The following is a 17,289-nucleotide window of genomic DNA, read 5'->3' as shown; positions in this document are numbered from 1 at the left end:
ATATATTAATTTATTTGTAAGCGTCACCTTCTATCTTAGCAGCCAGGTAGAATGCCTCATGCAGTTTCAGCACCTCTTGCTTTTTTAATGAAACCAGACACGTATTCTCTGGTCTGCTTCAGGTTGAGAGATGGCAGCATTTCAGAGAACTAAGATCTGAAGTATGAAAAAAGTAGACAGAAATATCACGTCTCAGGGACTTGCCAAATCCCTGTGGAATTAAAACGTTAATATTGCTGCCCCCGTGTTTTCCATTAAGTGCTAATTGCCCCAGCATCTGCTATGCAGTCTCCTTGATAAGAATTAATTAAATTTGCAAACTAATCTTACTGGTGCATGCATTAGGCCAGATAATTGAGAAGCATGGAATAATGCAGATAGTGTTTGCAAGGGAGAGAAGAAAGAGAAAAGGATGTGTGTAAGTCAGAGCAGAAATAAAGTGTGAAAGTAGAGACAGCATGACAGAAAGCCCTGAGAAGTGTGACTGTGTTTACAGGATTGACAGAATACCAACTTATTTTTTTTTTGGGATATAAACATAGGAGTCAAGCACAGGCATGCGCACAAGTTCACACAGACATACATGAGCATACAGCAATGTGCATGTACACAGCAGGATGTGGATAATGTTCCCCCACTGCCTATCTTTTTTCACAGTAGTTTGAAACAGCTGGAGTGGAGCGGCAAGGAAAAGTGACAGTTATTTATGAGTTTCCTCTCAAACAAACATGGAGTGGAGGAAATGGAGAGCAGTGGAGAGAACGGTATTAGGCTCTCCTCCTACTTGGTTGGTCTAATGCACCTGGCAGTCCTCTTATATGCGTGTTATTTGTGTCTTCACACGGCACCCGTGTCTGCTTGACACATCTGGAGGAGATGCAGGAAGAGTGAGAAGTATCGTTTAATCTTTAAAAATGCTGCTGTTGTTCTTCTTGCCTGTTTGATGGATAGAAGAAGATGAGGAATTCATATTTAGCAACCTCGCCGTCCCACAACATCATTTTATTAATAAAAAGTCTGCTGTATATTTGGCGTTCTATTTTTCAGGCTGTTCTGAAAGAAATTGAGTACTTTACATTTCTTGTACACTTTGAAGCCAGTAATAAAAGATGGTAAAGAAAACTGTCAAACTGAAAAGAAAGTCTCTGTTTTATTCTGTCATCTGGAAAAGAGTCTGCACACCTGCCTGGTCTAAAAAAATATTCACTTCATCTGCTTGTATTTAGAGGACCCCAAGATAACATCTCCTCTGGAACATGTCCTGCAGGGGTGATACAAGAGCCAACTGCTGCAAGAATAATTTGCTCTTCCCTGAAAACTGTCAAACAATCGCTGTTAAAATTATTCTCGAGACAAGATGACAGTAATCACAACATTAAATCTCAGAGTGTTGGATGAACTTCCAAGTAGCTGACATCTGCTGCTGTCAGCAGTGAAAATTATTGTGACCAGACACGTTTGGATTAATTACTTAAGTCTGGCTCTTTCACTTTTCTGGCAGAAAGTTTTAAATCTTGAATGATGTACATCTGCTTGCTGAGTTACAACAGGATGGAAGCTGAAAGGGTGTTGAGAAATGATGAGAGAACAGGCAGGATGGGATGAAAGCCGAAACCCCTAACGCCCTTTTGTCCCGTTCTCTTTTTTTCTTAGAAGAAGCAGTGAATGAGGTGAAGCGACAGGCCATGTCAGAGCTGCAGAAGGCTGTGTCTGACGCTGAGAGGAAGGCTCATGAAATGATTTCTGCTGAACGCTCTAAAATGGAAAGGGCACTGGCAGAGGCCAAGAGGCAAGCCTCTGAGGATGCACTAACGGTCATCAACCAGCAGGAAGACTCCACTGAAGTGAGTATTAGACCCCCCCCTCCTCGTCCAAATTTTGTCTCTGACTTAATCCTTCATTCAGGCACTCAAACACTGGAAGCCCTCTTCAACCCATACAACACACCATTGTTTAGGATAGTGTTGAAGCACCACCTAATGACCAGTCAGCTAATATAAGCTTCTCTTCTCTCCTTCATCCACTCTTTATCTTTCTCTGATAAACAGAACCATACTTTTCGAGAGGGGAAAGCGCTTAAATGGAACCCAGACTAATTAAAAAGCTAAAGCCTGCGCTAGTTGATCTTATAAGTTTTTGCAAAGAAGCAAAAAAATTCTTATAATTTTCATTCTGCTTCATACTCTGCCTCTTTACCGGGCTGCGTCTGTGCATGTCCATGTTCCAAAACATCCAGGAAATTAAATGTTTTGGACAATTTATTCAAAATGACTAGAATACAAAAAAAAAAAAGAAAAAAAAGAAAAACATTTTTACCCAGTGAATCTTAAGATTTGATGTCAACACTTCCAATAAAAAAGTATAAGTTTTAATGACATGTCTATGTTTAATCTTCATTGCTACCAACTGGCACTCAATGCCTGAGTCATGAAACTTTAGTAAACTTACTGGGTTGATAACCTGCATCCTAACAGTACTTGATTTAATCTGTTAAAGCCAAATCATAAAAAGATCCTAGTTATGTTGAACTTACTTCTTAGTATAGACCCTAGCTTTCTTTATAAATATATGCAGAAAGGTCCATATGGCTGGAGCAGAGTACCAGGCTCAGACCATTACAGAGCAGTTGACCACCACCTGCTGGTAACACAAACCAGTTGGCTTGCACCAAGATCTCTGTGCAAACTGTACGAAAAAAAGGTTAAATTTAAACACATAAACTTTTGTTTTAAAATGATTCATTTAAGTGTTAACATGTTTACATTAATAAAAAACAAACAAACAAAAATAACGGCCCTGGGATACAAAGGAGACTTATTTTTATCCATCCACTCTCTCATTACTGTCTCAACAGAGCTGCTGGAACTGTGGCAGGAAAGCCAGCGAGACGTGCAGCGGCTGCAACACAGCTCGCTACTGTGGCTCCTTCTGCCAACACAAAGACTGGGAGAAGCACCACCATGTCTGTGGTCAAAGCCTACAGGGGCTGCCAGGGGGCAGCAGTGTCCCTCTAGGCACCCCCTCCTCCTCCTCTTCAGCCTCATCAGCATCCTCCAGTGCACCCCCAACCCACTCTGAGAGCACTCCTCCAGGACCCCTGTCCCTTGCAGTCCAGAGCAGTATTGCGGGAGGTGCTGGCAGTGGAAGTGTGTCCGCCAGCCCCAAAGAGAGCAGTTCTAGCAGTGCCTCTCGCTCCACAACTCCAGCCACCCCCGCCCTACTGGATGCCACTTCTCGCTGACATCTGACCCTTGTCCCTACCCAGCCTACTAAAGTGACAGTGCCCACACTCCACACAAAACCGAACTGAGGAATCTTCATCGCACACTGCTCCCTTTTCTTCTCCCCTATTTCCCCCTTTCCCTCTAATCACACTCTTCTGATGACAGATGGGTTTTCTCCTTCTCCCATCATATATTACTTTTTCCTGTCTCTTTAATAACTGAAGCCACCAATACAAAGATTCCAGCCAGGGGTTCAATGTAGTGTAAAGCATGACTGTTGCAGTGTCTCCTATCTCTGTCATAGAAACATATCAGATGTGTTTGCTGAGAACATGAGGCTTGACTTGAAGATGCGCCTTCAGTAATGAAAGCATGTTAAATATTGTCCATCTAAGGACAAAAGATAAGGGCTGTGATAAGGCAGCATTGATGGAAGATGACAAGCTGATAAGCACTTGGATTGGATTTCCCTTTATTTCAGCATCAAAGAAAGAACAGTAACCAGCCCTGAGATGTGCACTAACAGACAGGCAAGGAGCATAACTTTCATTTTCAAACGTACAAGGGAAGGGGTAAAACTTGTAACGTGATTTGTTCCTCAGAAACACAGCTTAGTATTTATTAAAGGTTTCTTTCTGGCTTTAAGGGAAAATAAAGAAAAGTCCAAATATTCTAAATAAAGAATAATAGTGATGACCATGCTGATGATATGAAAATAAATAAATTTTAAACTGCTAACTACCTTGCTAGCGAGCCAAGAAAATCTACACCGGACTCACCTCTCTGCACCATTATGAACCCAAATGAATTCAAAGATGAAAAAAATAACATGATCCAAACCTTTGTATTACACTGCCAAAGTGAGTAAGTAAGCGATAAAGAGAAGCACTCATAACCAAACGCAAAGCAACATCACCTCCTCAGCAGATAAGCCAGCCCTAAGAGGAGCAGGCTGCGGAGGAGCTGCAGAGCGGGACCCATAGTCCAGCGTTAAAAAAACTGCCTCCTGCAGTCCGGATGAAACCACAGCAGCTCCTCAGTGATGGCCCAGACTAGTGAAAATGGACAATGCTGTGAACTTACCTATAAGAAAGACTTGATGAAATTGATGGAAACCCTGCCACAGTGTGGTTCTTTTGTGAATGATAGAGAGGACAAAAAAGAGGAAAAGGAACGCTACACAGCCTCAGAGGAGATGAAGATACATTTAAGGCTAAGGAGCTGCAAAAACACCTCAATGCAAGGTCGAAGACATTGTCCGAGAGGGCATTGCATACTATGGAGACATATGGGAAACTTTGTAAGTCGTTATTTTTAAAGTTATCAATGAGGAGATATTTCAAGGAATAGCTCTTACCTTTACATTCACTTCCTCCTTTTCCAAAGCATGACAGACACAAGAGCCTAGAAGAGGGCGGTGTAAACTTTGTTCTTCTCTCTTTCTACCTCCCCTCACCCCACTCCTCCCTTCTATGCTCTTCCCCAATTACTTGACTCAAGTCTGCCCAGCCTGCTTTGGACAGAGCCACAAAGCAGTCAGATGGGGAGGGTTGAACCTGCTTGTAGATATTGTTCCTCTTTTCATTTTTTCAATAATGTCTCTTGTTGCTGATGTCCACATGTGCTGCCCTTGTGTATAACCAGAAAGATGGACTTTTGTTTTGGGTTTGTTGCTATTCTTTTTCCTCCTTTGAGTTTGGGCTGAGCAGTGAAGACAGAGCAAAGATGCTTGTTTATGAAAAGAAGCCCCACATTGTACTTATGTTTGATTTGTTGTATCTATATTAATGAGATCAAACCCCTCTTGTAGAATATTTTGTGTTGCTCGCATTGTAAGACAGTGAGAGGACGGAGGTGCAATATGAAGAGAATTCAGCTACTGAATGGAACCTCAGCAACTGCCCATAGGGTGTCATATAATATAGATACATATAGATATATTTAAAGTAACATCAGTAACTTAATGTGAATGTACATAGTATTTAAAAAGGTCCAAAAATGTGTTTGCCAAATAACAAAAACCTTTAAAGTTTAATGTCCAGAATATGACTTTCTCACAGTACATTTGTTTCTCAAATTGTTTCACTCATGCACGTTAAATGCTTTTTCAATTTTTACTCAAATCAAAGTGTCATGTGATCCTGAGTGGAGGAGACTGTCAGTAACAGAGGTAAAGTAACTCCATGCTGCAGGAGGGGACTTAACAGTGTGTGTTTTAGTCTGCTGTTGATAGGAAGGCCCAGAGTAGTCTGTAGTAAAACAGGGTTAAAGTGATGGCTTTCTGAAATTAATTATTTCACATCACATTTAGGAATTGTTAAACCTGTTCTGTTTACCTTTTGACCACCATGTTAGCTCAAAAGCCTCTCTAGTGTCTATAGTGATCCTCTCTCTTGGTTGTTAACAGTGTGTGTGTGTGTGTGTGTGTGTGTGTGTGTGTGTGTTATGTGTGTGTGGTTAAGAGCGTTACCCCCCACACCACCATCAATGGTGCAGGACAAGCCTTTACTGTAGGAAGACGTAGGGTGAAGTGATACACCAGTGTTAAGCTAACAACACATTTTGAAATAATATTGATTTTTATCTGATTGTTTATTTCTAAAGATACAATTTGAGCTTAAGCTACAGAACTGGGAAAGATTTTTGTTTCCAAGTCAGGAGAGTGGCATTACCTCTGTCAGTTTCCTTCAGTTTTCCCTATATAATTATCAACAGCTAAGGGTATTAAACTGATTTAATGCATTTTATACTGACCATTGTCAACTGTATCTTGTTGGCTTTCATTCACACTTGGACCAAACAGAAAAAAACATGCTGTTTAATCAAAAATAGATTTTCTTCCTTCTTGACTATTTGATAACTGCAATCCAAACAAGATAAGCTGCAAGGTACTCCTGCATCTGTGCGTGGCATTTATGTATGTGTGTTATAGTTACCGTGTTAGTGTTGACTTCAGCCTTTTTGTGTAATGTGCTCCTTTCCCTCCCTGATGTCTATTTTTTTCTCCACCACCAGACCACTCCTCACAACCACAGCCTCCCTTCCCCCTCTCCCTTCACACTAGCTACCTCCTGTGAGCATACAGCTAACCACCAGGAGAGGCTGACCTGGACTTTAAAAAGCTGGGCTGAGAACAGACATGGACACACACTCACATTCATAAGTGATCATATGAATCTGAAAGGAATTGTCATTACTCGTGATGTGGAAAATCTATTAATTCTCCAGACTACAAACTTTGTGATCCCGCTAAACAAACTGGTACTGCTGAAATTCATTAATAAACACACAGTCAGTCCTGTATGTTACCAAACTAAACACAGAATCAACCATGATGTGCCATTTGTTGTCCAAAACCAATAAAAGCACAGACCAAAGTACTCCTAATTTGCCATTGTAGGCTCTGACATGGCGTGTATTAACAGGCTGCAAGTAATAAGGTTAGAGCTCCACTACAACAGTTAACCAAAGTGTCTGACATACATATACTCAGAGTCAAGGAGTGAAAAGCACACTCAACAAACTGCTTGAGTTTCACATGTGTAGAATTCTCACTCAAGCAATCAAAGCGCTTGTTGACTACATATTGAGTTGTGCTTCTCTATAAACAACAAAAGCATCCTCTTTGAAAAAGCCTGACTGCGTGTTTTTACAGTTACAAAGCCTTGCAGAGGAAAAAATGAATGCATGTTGAGTGTGTGTTTGTGTGTGGATGATGAGTTTGCTTTTTGTATATAAAAAAAAAAAAAAAAAAAAAAACATATAATTTTTCTTTATGTCTCTGTACAAAATACTTGAAACCTTCAGAGCTTTAATGAAACATCCCAGATGGACAATAGTGGCACATTGATTCATAAAATGTAGCAGGAGCTTTGTGCAGTCAAGTGCCATGTTGGTTTATAACATCCACATCAAAACAGGATTGTGATGACAGCTCCATTCAACACTGAATGCTTTGTGTGTACCTCCTTGTCTGCAAGTAAGCCCTCAGATAAACAAAACCAAACCCAGTAGACCGTTTATAAATGACCAAAATACAACCAAAAGCTGCAACTTTCTTCTTTATGTTTGTGAAGGGCTTTTTGTTATGTCCCAGTAGTAGAGAGTTTCAGCTTGATTGTGTGGGATAAGGGGCGGCAATCCTACATAGAAAAAAAACAAGCTGTAGAGGAAAGAGCAAACTGCCCTTCACTGAGATTCTCCCTCTTGGAATCATTTGTTGGCAGGATACAATGTTCTGCTTGCAATTTGTGCTGTGTAGCATCATTTACTTTTCTCTGTTCAGATGTTATAGATGGCAAACACATAAGGGCTCTGCTGTTGTAAAAACCATCCAAGGGTCTCCTAAAACTTTACATCAGCCAATTTATATTTGCTAAACTGTGTACCTAATATGAGCAAAACACGTGTTTAGTGAAGACAAATATTAGCAGGATGGCATTTGCCTCTCTCTGTCCCAACCAGTAAGTCTGCTAGTGAAGTTTCAAAGCTCATCTGATGTGATAGTGACACGTCCTTCCTGTGAAACAGGCACCGATGACTAGAAAGCTAAGGTGGCAAACAGTGGATACAGCACTTGTTTTACCATAAGCCGTGGCTCAGGATGGTCTTGTTTTTAACCTTAACATAAACTGAAAAAAAGTTTATGGTTTAATATGTGTAGGGAAGCATTCTATACTGTATTGTGCAATACATTATTACAAAGAAATCATGTTTCTGTAGGAAAGGTTGGCGCTCTGAAGATCTTTCCCTTTTTGTTTAATTTCCCTCTTTCAACAGTCCTGTTGCCATTTTTAGATGAAGTAAACTGTGCCAGAAGAATTCAATTCTGATTTGTATTTATTTCTTGCATGCTTTCCTCCCTGTTGCTAATACCGCTCTTTTAACTGTTCGCTCTGTTGGATGTGTGAAGCTGTAAAACATTCTAATTCAGGTTATTGTCTGTGTTGAACAATGTAACTGTGTAATTAAAACAAAAAATAACATATCCATCCCTCTTTTTGTTTTTCTCTTTTAAATGAAAGCATATTCTGAAACTACATGTCCCAGAAGGAAACATCTCCCTCTGTTGTTCAGCTGAGTCATAAAGTTGTTATATAAATTCATTATTATCTTTCTTTTTGTATCAAAACAAATTATGTATTTCTTAGGAATTCAAGGCTGCTAAATACTCCAAGACAGTCTGGCTGCAGAGCTCTACAGTGGAGCCCTACAGCCAGACCCCTCCAAAATACACTGTCTGGCTAAATTAAAAAAAAAAAAAAAGAAAGTCATCTGGATTTAACTAGCCAAATAAGAACCTTCTAGTGGAAAATTACCGGATGAGCGAATATCTTTCAGCTGGCAACAAGTTATTTAACCCCAGCTGATGCAATAAGTAGCTTCTCATTTCTTAAACAACCATGGTTGTGGAAGAGATGGGTCAAATTATTGGCATGCATCAAGCAGAGAAAACATCTCTGCAGAAATTACCAAAATTGGGTTAAGAACTGTACAATGCATTATTAAAAACTGGAAGGATAGTGGGCAATCATCATCTTCGAGGAAGAAATGTGATCAGAAAAAAATATTGAATGATGGTGATCGGTGATCAATAAATGTTTGGTGAAATCAAATCGAAGAAAAACAACAGCACAACTTAGGCATATGGAAAGAGCATTTACACTTGCACAATGAAAAGGGAAATCAAGGGATTGGGACTGAACAGCTGTGTGGCCATAAGAAAACCACTAAACAGTGACACTAACCAAAAAACGATACTTCAGTTTGCTAGGGAGCATACGATTGGACTCTGGAGGAATGGAAGAAGGTCATGTGGTCTGATGAGTCCAGATTGAAGGGGACTTCACTTTCTCTAACGTGTATGAGACTGATCAAAAGCTAGTGCTGCACCAAAACGGTCACTCCAGAAACACACAAGCTACATTTGCCACTTCCCACAGCAAGTTTAGTTAATTTTACCAACACATTTATAGCCTGCATTGATTTTCATTATTGTATGATTTCACCACTTATATTTGAGTTAATATTGATAGTTCCATTTATTATTGTTGTTATAAAACATTCATATTAGTTTGTTTTAATTGTAAATAGCTAAATAATTATTCATTTTAGTCCCCCACCACATTTTTTTCCGATACGCCCCTGATTGCAAGACGCTTTCCACCCCATCCCTTTTCTCATCCATACATCACCACTCTCACATGCCCTCCGCTGTGCCAATCAGTCCAGCGCGTCATGAATCTCGTGCGCAGGTGATATCTATTAGCTTACCTCATATGCCGTCGGGTGTAGTGTCCATTCACTACCAAACCGTTTCCTTCCGGTGAGAGATTTTTTTTTTTTCGTAGCGGGTTTGGCAAGCAGCGGTTGGCTTTGCAGATGCTAAGTCTTAGCAGCTAGCATGGCGGAAAATCATATGGAGTACCGCTATCTAGAGGGTGAGAGCATCGGTGAGCAGTTCACCGAGGACCCGGTGAGTCATCATTGTGTCTGTGGTGAACCTAAAGGTTGCTGACACGTTTGTTGGAACGCGTGTGTAATGAGAATAGTTACGCTAGCCCCACGCACCGGACTGCTGTTGATTGTTAACCGAGATAGCTACATCTGCTAGCCACATTCTCCTATACCCCCATATAAATCCAGTTGTGGGCCAGTCGGGTGCGGTGACCGCAACAATAGTGTGGATTATAAAAATATTTACTTCCTGTAAAAGCTATAAGGTGTGGAAGCAAACGCCTTACATTTTGGTCAGATTATAGGGTTGCTGAAAAATGCCACAGCTCCGTCCGAACCACCTTCTGGTCTTTAGTGTATGTTTATTAAGATTCAGTAAATATTAGCCACAAAACGAGTCCATTAGTCCCAAATATTTAATTCGTTTTTATGTAGCTGTGAATTTACGAGATTTAAAATGTAATGCATTTCTGCAATTGTTTTGAAAATAAACATTCAGCTGAAGGAATTCCTGGAATTCGTGTTTTAATGTTGGAGACACTCGTCCACATGACCCATTTTTAATACCCTAAAACTTGCCCTGATTCTTTGGCCATATTGGGCTCAAGTGTTGGTTTCCATTCTTGTGTCAGGAGCTGATGGCCATCAAGGCCAGGGTCCAGGAGCTGGAGATGGAAGAAGAGACTGAGAGACTGAAGGAGGAAGATGAGAGGTGTGCTGCAGAAGAGATGCAGCTTATGACCAACAGCCCTCGGCCTGGTGAGAGCAAGGCTTGCAGTCTGATCTGCAAAGTTGTTTCTTGTTGTGCTCAATTGGTGTGCAGAAAGTTACTGATTCTGCTCTCAGGACTGGGGCACAGGCCCCCTACCACATATCCCCCGTCTCCCATACACACACACACACACACAAAAGTCAGGTGTGTAGTATTCCAGCCTCTGGGCAGGTGAGGCAATGGCTTTTCACCATCTGGCTAACACCTGGGTCACTTCACTATAGTCGCAGCATTGTTCACATGTGCCTGATCACTGCCCAGTGAGACGGAGCCGTGAGACCCAGTAAACCAGAAGTGTCCTTTTCTGCCTCTGGCTATTTTATGCCTCTGTGCATCTCCTCATTCCTTCCTCCTTTTTCTTTATTTGAGACTGAGATGCAGTTAGTGGGGGCCAAATTTCATATGTTGTTTTTGAACATTAATATAGTCCTTTCACCTGTAGGGCATCCCTGTGTAGACAAATTCTTTATATTGCATGTTGCAACTTTATATTGCAAGCATTGTGTAGTTTGTTTTTTGTTTCCACCACAGGACCCTTCTATAATATGACTCCTGAAGAGAGGATAGATGCAGACAACAGATCGGTCTATGTGGGAAATGTAAGGCTTGTGTATCTTCTTTCATTATACTTGTCGTAATTATTAATTTATTTAACTAACCAACCAACTATGTTCTGATATGCCATTGAACAAACCTTAGGTGGATTATGGAGCTACTGCAGACGAGTTGGAGATCCATTTCAATGGCTGTGGTCCTGTCAACAGAGTTACCATCCTGTGTGATAGGTTCTCCGGTCACCCTAAAGGGTGGGTGTATAACTTATCATTTTCACTACCTGTCAAAATTAAACCACTGCTCACAACTGTAAACAGCCACGTTTAATTATAATCTATTCTTCCTTGTCTTCTCCAGCTTTGCTTACATTGAATTTTCTGATCGAGACTCTGTGCAGAGTGCTATTGGTTTACACGAGACGTTGTTCAGAGGAAGAGTCCTCAAGGTAAAGTTTACTACACACTGAAATGATCATGGCAGTCTGTCAAATTTGCCATTGATCAAATTTTAATGGGTTGTGCAAATGCAGTTTATAGGACTAAGAGGTGGAGTTTTGAGCAGCATCATACTTTATACTACAAGAACTGGTTTAATAAAATTGGATGACTTGATGTACTGGAACTAAATATATAATCTTTAAAGTGTAATTTTATTTATTTTTTTGTTCTACACTGACTTAAAGCAACTGGAGGGGCACACATTGATCATTAGAATTGAACCATGGGGACACTGCTGCTATTCTATTGTTTTTCCTGGTTTGACTTAGAGAAATGGTTAGTTTGAGCTTATAAGACAACTTGTAGCTAATTCATGGATAATTGACTGCTTTGTAAAAATATTAAGAACTGGGACTGATCTGATCCACCATCTGTATCGGGCTCTGATTTTGATGTGTATCACGGATCGAATATCGTGTGAATTCCCAGATACACCCCACCGATCCAAGGAGGCACCTTTCTGGTTCTATGTTTACAAGTTGAGTATTATGCAGGTTTAAACCTACCAAAATATGTTGATGCAGAATCAGTTCATGAAATATTTCTTAGAATCATCTACATACATACATACATACATACATACATACATACATACATACATACATACAAATATAATTATATATGATTTCATTTAAGCGTTATGAAACACCGGCACCTACACGTCTGATAGAAAATAATCTGTTTTTGCTCATTTAGTAGGTCACTAATTTGAATATATTTTAGTCTGGAAACATAAAAAAAAAAAAGCAAAACACACCTTAAATATGTGTATGGCCAAGGCTTTCAGGTTAAAAATTGTTCAGCTAAGGAAGAGGGGGGAAAAAAGTGCAGCAGACGCTCTTGAAGCATTCTAGTGGAGCGGTAAACTTCCAGCAGACAATATGAAAACTGAAGTGATTAGCCCACAGAAAAGTTGCTCTAATTCATCATTCTTATCTGTCAGTCTCTTATCTGACAAGGAAAATCTGCTAACTAAAATGCTGTAATCGTGCGTGACAATGCCACTCACATGAAGGTGAAGGAGGATGTGGCAATCTTTAGTTTGGGTTGTTTTGCTCCTATGCTGCAGCTTGTTCGTGACGGGCTTCTTTCACAGCTCACCGTTAGTGTTAGTCATGCCTTCACTAATGCTTATAAAATAACTGTGTGTAACATTTTAAACATTTGCAACTAGCACAGTCCCGTTTGTAGATTTAGAATGTACAAAGTTTTTTGTATTCTGCACCATGAAGATGTTCCAGCCAGAGTGAACAGCAGCTTCTATGATCAGAAGTTCAGCAGAAACGATTCCTGTGAGTCGATACTGCAGACCACAGTTGGTCTGAAGCACACTCAGGCTATCTAGTTATTCTCATACACCGTGCTTCTCTCAACCTTCTCCTGGACCTTCAATACAAAGAAAAATTAGTAGTTATTGCTAATTTATGACGACTGTTTTGTTTTTATTAGTTATTAAGGATCTGTGCATCTCTAAAAATATTCTACCTTATTTTTGAGATATCAACCTTACATTTTAAACAAACACTTATAGCACATCATCAGTTTGCCTGAGTGGTCAGATCTAGGGAAGTCTGTTTGGTTTGGAAGGCTGTTTTGCAGCTCTGCGGTGCAGACTCCTCCCACAGCCCCGACTGCTTTAGTTTTCTTCAGCACGCGTCGCAAACTGGACACACGGGAGGCGACGAACTTGCGCGGTGAGGCCAAAATCGCTGCCCTCCTCCAGCCAAGCGACAGGTGACATTCGTACATGTGAAATGTTGCGCTCTTTCCTGCAGACGTGCACACGGGGGCTTCCGACGGGACACAATTTCAATCAAAAAAATCGTGATTATCATTTTTCCCATAATCAAGCAGCCCTATCTGTTGGTATTTCCAAACCTAATCAGTTTAAAAAGGTAATGTAGTCAGTATTGCTTCTGGACATCTGAAATGCTACTGAAAAATATTTAATGTTTGATAAAATCTTGCTTCACAGTCCCCTGCACCTAAGGGCCATAGTTTCCACTTTGACAATCAGCTGAGACTTGGAAAAACAGCAGTTGGCTCTGTTCACTGAATTAAGTTCAGCACTGATGGACTTAAGACATCTTGAATATCTTAAAACACACTGATCTGGAATGATGTTCATCCCAGATTAATTAAGAAAACTTTTCTTTGTGGAATAGTATGCAGACATGAGAGAAAATGAGTCCTAAGATGAGTCAAACATTGTTTTGCTCCAAATGGTAAACAGTACTTATTTTGTCATCTTTAATTGGAAGAGTAAAAAGAATTTTTTTTTCTGGCTTTCAGGTATTGCCTAAGAGAACCAACATGCCAGGCATCAGCACCACAGACAGGGGAGGACACAGAGGCGGCCACTCCAGAGGCAGAGGCCGTGGTTACCGTCCTCCCAGATACCAAAACAGCTCTCGAGGCAGATTCCGGTACCAGTCGACAAGACCGCAACACCAAACGCCACACCCCTATTACGGAGGAGCGTCAGTGGGAAAGAGACAGGGACACATGGACTACCATGAACAAACACCGAAGCGTTACCCGTGTCTGCTTCTCATAACACCTCCATCAGAGGAGCTGGGGGCAGTGTCAAGTGGACAACACTACCCTCAACAACGTTAGCACTACTCCCGGCCTACTTGATATGTGGGTGGATGGGTGTGATTTTTAAAAGGCAAATACTTTCAAGTATTGTGATGTACAGAACTAACTCCTGCATCAGTCATTCATAGGTGAGAAGTGACAAAAGCAGACTGGGGTCCCCGCTGTTACATACGCTTATGTTGCTGTGAATGCATGGGACAGTTCTTACATTGTTATGCAGTTGCATCTGTTTTTACAAGTTGATGGGAATGTTTTGTGTTGCTGCCTGTAATATATAAACCCTACCTGTGTGTAACTTAAGTTCTTTTGCTATGTGCATAAATAAAAGTAAAATAACACATATAGTCATATGCAAAGACCAAGTTTACTCTCAATTTTACAGTTCAATAATCAAAACAACATGTAAACAAGACTACAGGGTGAATGTACAGTGGATGCTAAACAGAAGGGCAGGAAGAAGGACGTCAGCCAGTTTGAATCATCATTCCAGAAACGATCCCATTGAAGGCCCTGAATAATTGGATAAAAGTTAAATGCTTAAAGTGCTAAAAAAAAAAAAAAAAAGAGTAGAAACAGAGAGACTCTTACTTGGACTGGATGGGGTCCCCAGGATTGTGGAATGGGTTGCACATTACATCAGTGAAAGAGTTGTGCAATTTTCTGAACATCTGTAAGAGACCAAATGCAAGTTACTAACCTGAATTACTCAAATCATCGTACCAGACAAATACTTTTTTAAGAACTGGAAACTTGACAGCCCTGATTGAAGTGTGCATAGTAAGAGATTTAATCTATGGCAAAATTATAAAATGATAGCAGGAAAACTTGTTTAAAACAGTTGTCTCATTTTACGGGTAACCTAAAAGACAATGAAAATGGTTTACTCAAAAATAAACAGCTTTCACTGCTCTACTACCAAATGTGTTAGAACAAAGTAATAGCAATCAAATATAAAGTTCTTTGTGTTTTTAGTAACAATGAGACCACATTGGTGTTTGTAAAATATGAACAGTTTAAAGATGTGAAGCAATGAAAAGGACCCAATCTTTGATTTAGGGTTTTCTGTTTCTACAGAACTAAATGGAATTGAAGTGACTGAAAATAAGGTAAAACCCACATGTCTTAGTGGATCTAAAGATTTAAATGGGATCAAAGACGGAGATGGAAAAATGATAAATATCTCTGAAAATTAAATGAATCTAGTATGACTGCCTTATAATTTGGACAACAACTTGATGACCCTCAGTTGAAATCAGTAGAGGATTATGTGCAACATCAAGAGACCCTAGATATAGGAAGGGCCTGAGTCGCCTCCACCTGCTGAGAAGGCTAAGGTCCTTCCTTCAGTCTACATGGAGCTCTGCTCCAGACATTTTCTGAGGCCTCTGCGGCCTTCTATGCCATGTGTACTGGGAAGGAAGCTGCACAGACAGAGATAGGAAGAGACTTAAAAAACAGGTTAAGAGAGCTGGATCTGTCTTTGGCTGCTCACTAGACTTCATGAAGGAGGTGGCAGACAGGCGGATGTTGGTCAAGCTAACATCCATCATGGACAACTCCCACCCAAGGCATCCTGCTGTTGTGGCTCTAAACAGCTCCTTCAGTGCAAGGTTGCTACACCCCAGTGCAGGAAGGAACGCTATCGCAGATCATTCCTTCCTACAGCCATCCGACTACATAACAGCTCCATATAACACCCAATGTACAATTCAGTTCCTGTCAATCCCACCATCCTGTCTAACTCCCACATCACCCCATTGCTTCCCACCACTCTATGAAAATAACTGTTTTTTTTCTTAGTATAACATCTCTGTAGAATATGTATATAGTAACTATTACTGTGATTGTTGTTTCGATTGTCTACCCCCACCCTTTTTCTACTTGTTGTGTGTCCATGTAAATTTCCCCATTGAGGGATCAATTAAAATCTTATACTCTTAATATCTGCAAACCCCATTGAGTGTATTATTTTTTCTCTAAGAAAAGATAATTACACTTGCAATAAAACCTAACTGCTATATTAATTTGTAACTGAGCTTAAGCTTTGAGAAGTGCAGATGAGCGGCCATACAAAATATAATTAGGAAGAGTCAGCTCACTGGACTCTGAACATGTATAGACAGGTTACAGACTTAACTTACACTTCTTATTTCATTATCCCGCAATGATGTATTTGATGAGTCCACAACGATTACAAATTTCACCTTGGAGTTGGTTACATATCCATATCTATTTTTCTAGTCAAGGATATATGAAAGGTCCTTGGTATTAAATTTGTACAGTACTTTTACTGCCTTGTTGACCACTCAAAGAACTGTGGTGATTCAACACTATACCCTCAACCACAGCTGCTGATAATGAATTTCCTTCCCTATAGGGGACATTTTATAGTAGGAGATTGAAGTTCCACCAACTACGACACCATTTCCTTTTTAGAATACAAAATGCAAATCTATGTTACAGAGGTATATAATTTTAACTTAATACCTGATCACAGCTTAACTTCAGCAATGGTAAGAGTGAGTGCTGCGCATAAATTACTTGTGTTCTGAGGTTTCCCAGCTTTAACCAATTAAACTAAAAGGATACACTTTATAGTCTTCAGTTGGGTAAAGCAGACCCAGGTACAACTCTCTCTGATCTCCCAAGGATTTGCCCACCGCTGAGATCTTCTCCTCCACCACATCCAGTGAGGTGTGCACTGTATAGTGAAACTTAAGCTCATTTTGAGAGGGCACACTGCGGATATACAGGGGGTAATTCTGGGGAAATACATAAAATAATATTCACACGTTAAAACAAATCTGGTAAAAGCATAATTTTGGATCAGTGTGCACAAAACGTCCATAAAAATGTGACAACATTTATGCTAATATTAGCTCTGTCGGAGTATTTTAACCAGCTGGACCTTATATTACACATAGAAAGCTGCCACTTATCTAGAAACAATTACAGGAATAACGAAAAACCTACTGTTGTTATAAAACAGACAATGGGGGGAAATCTGAAACGTTTAAAAGCTACAAATACCTCCTTTGCGATCACTGCTATGCACACCGCCATGTTAGTATTTTTCCTGAGCTGTCAGCTTCTGTCACGTGACGCGTTCCATTCAAGTACCCATGGAAAATTGTGTGTTAAGAGGACACGATTCCAGTGCCCGGTTTACATTATAGACATTTTT

At 40.2% G+C, this 17,289-nt stretch overlaps 3 protein-coding genes across 6 annotated transcripts in view; 2 read left to right on the top strand and 1 right to left on the bottom strand.

Moving 5' to 3' along the window:
* Positions 1-8,211, top strand: part of cbfa2t3 (CBFA2/RUNX1 partner transcriptional co-repressor 3) — a 42,474-nt gene extending 34,263 nt beyond the window's left edge. For all 4 annotated transcript variants that reach the window (XM_041980596.1, XM_041980604.1, XM_041980587.1 and 1 more), the window contains exons 11-12: positions 1,654-1,844; positions 2,855-8,211. In XM_041980596.1, coding sequence (XP_041836530.1) covers positions 1,654-1,844; positions 2,855-3,241 — 578 coding nt within the window. In that variant the 3' untranslated portion in view covers positions 3,242-8,211. The remainder of the gene's footprint in view (positions 1-1,653; positions 1,845-2,854) is intronic.
* Positions 8,212-9,414: 1,203 nt separating this feature from the next.
* pabpn1l (PABPN1 like, cytoplasmic) lies at positions 9,415-14,449 on the top strand. Its single transcript, XM_041980623.1, has 6 exons — positions 9,415-9,699; positions 10,313-10,439; positions 10,984-11,051; positions 11,152-11,258; positions 11,365-11,452; positions 13,797-14,449. Exons 1-6 carry the CDS (start codon positions 9,628-9,630, stop codon positions 14,121-14,123), a joined length of 789 nt encoding a protein of 262 aa, XP_041836557.1. The 5' UTR covers positions 9,415-9,627; the 3' UTR covers positions 14,124-14,449.
* A 1-nt stretch (position 14,450) lies between these two features.
* Positions 14,451-17,205, bottom strand: trappc2l (trafficking protein particle complex subunit 2L). Its single transcript, XM_041980635.1, has 5 exons — positions 17,136-17,205; positions 16,695-16,867; positions 16,247-16,334; positions 14,694-14,773; positions 14,451-14,615 (listed from the first exon to the last, which is right to left on the bottom strand). Exons 1-5 carry the CDS (start codon positions 17,166-17,168, stop codon positions 14,570-14,572), a joined length of 420 nt encoding a protein of 139 aa, XP_041836569.1. The 5' UTR covers positions 17,169-17,205; the 3' UTR covers positions 14,451-14,569.
* Positions 17,206-17,289: the final 84 nt, after the last annotated feature.

This window comes from Melanotaenia boesemani, chromosome 1, assembly GCF_017639745.1.
Source record: "Melanotaenia boesemani isolate fMelBoe1 chromosome 1, fMelBoe1.pri, whole genome shotgun sequence".
NCBI lineage: Eukaryota > Metazoa > Chordata > Actinopteri > Atheriniformes > Melanotaeniidae > Melanotaenia > Melanotaenia boesemani.
The sequence above is the reverse complement of the archived record's forward strand: the minus strand, read 5'-3'. Positions and strand labels throughout refer to the sequence as shown.

Excerpts from the sequence above, each read along its gene's own strand:
- pabpn1l (XM_041980623.1), top strand. The coding sequence starts at position 9,628 with ATGGCGGAAAATCATATGGAGTACCGCTATCTAGAGGGTGAGAGCATC. Across the intron at positions 10,440-10,983 it reads GACCAACAGCCCTCGGCCTG|GACCCTTCTATAATATGACT; the intron begins GTGAGAGCAAGG and ends TTTCCACCACAG. Across the intron at positions 11,259-11,364 it reads TTCTCCGGTCACCCTAAAGG|CTTTGCTTACATTGAATTTT; the intron begins GTGGGTGTATAA and ends TGTCTTCTCCAG.
- trappc2l (XM_041980635.1), bottom strand. The coding sequence starts at position 17,168 with ATGGCGGTGTGCATAGCAGTGATCGCAAAGGAG. Across the intron at positions 16,868-17,135 it reads TAGCAGTGATCGCAAAGGAG|AATTACCCCCTGTATATCCG; the intron begins GTATTTGTAGCT and ends GTATTTCCCCAG. Across the intron at positions 14,616-14,693 it reads GGGGACCCCATCCAGTCCAA|GGCCTTCAATGGGATCGTTT; the intron begins GTAAGAGTCTCT and ends CCAATTATTCAG.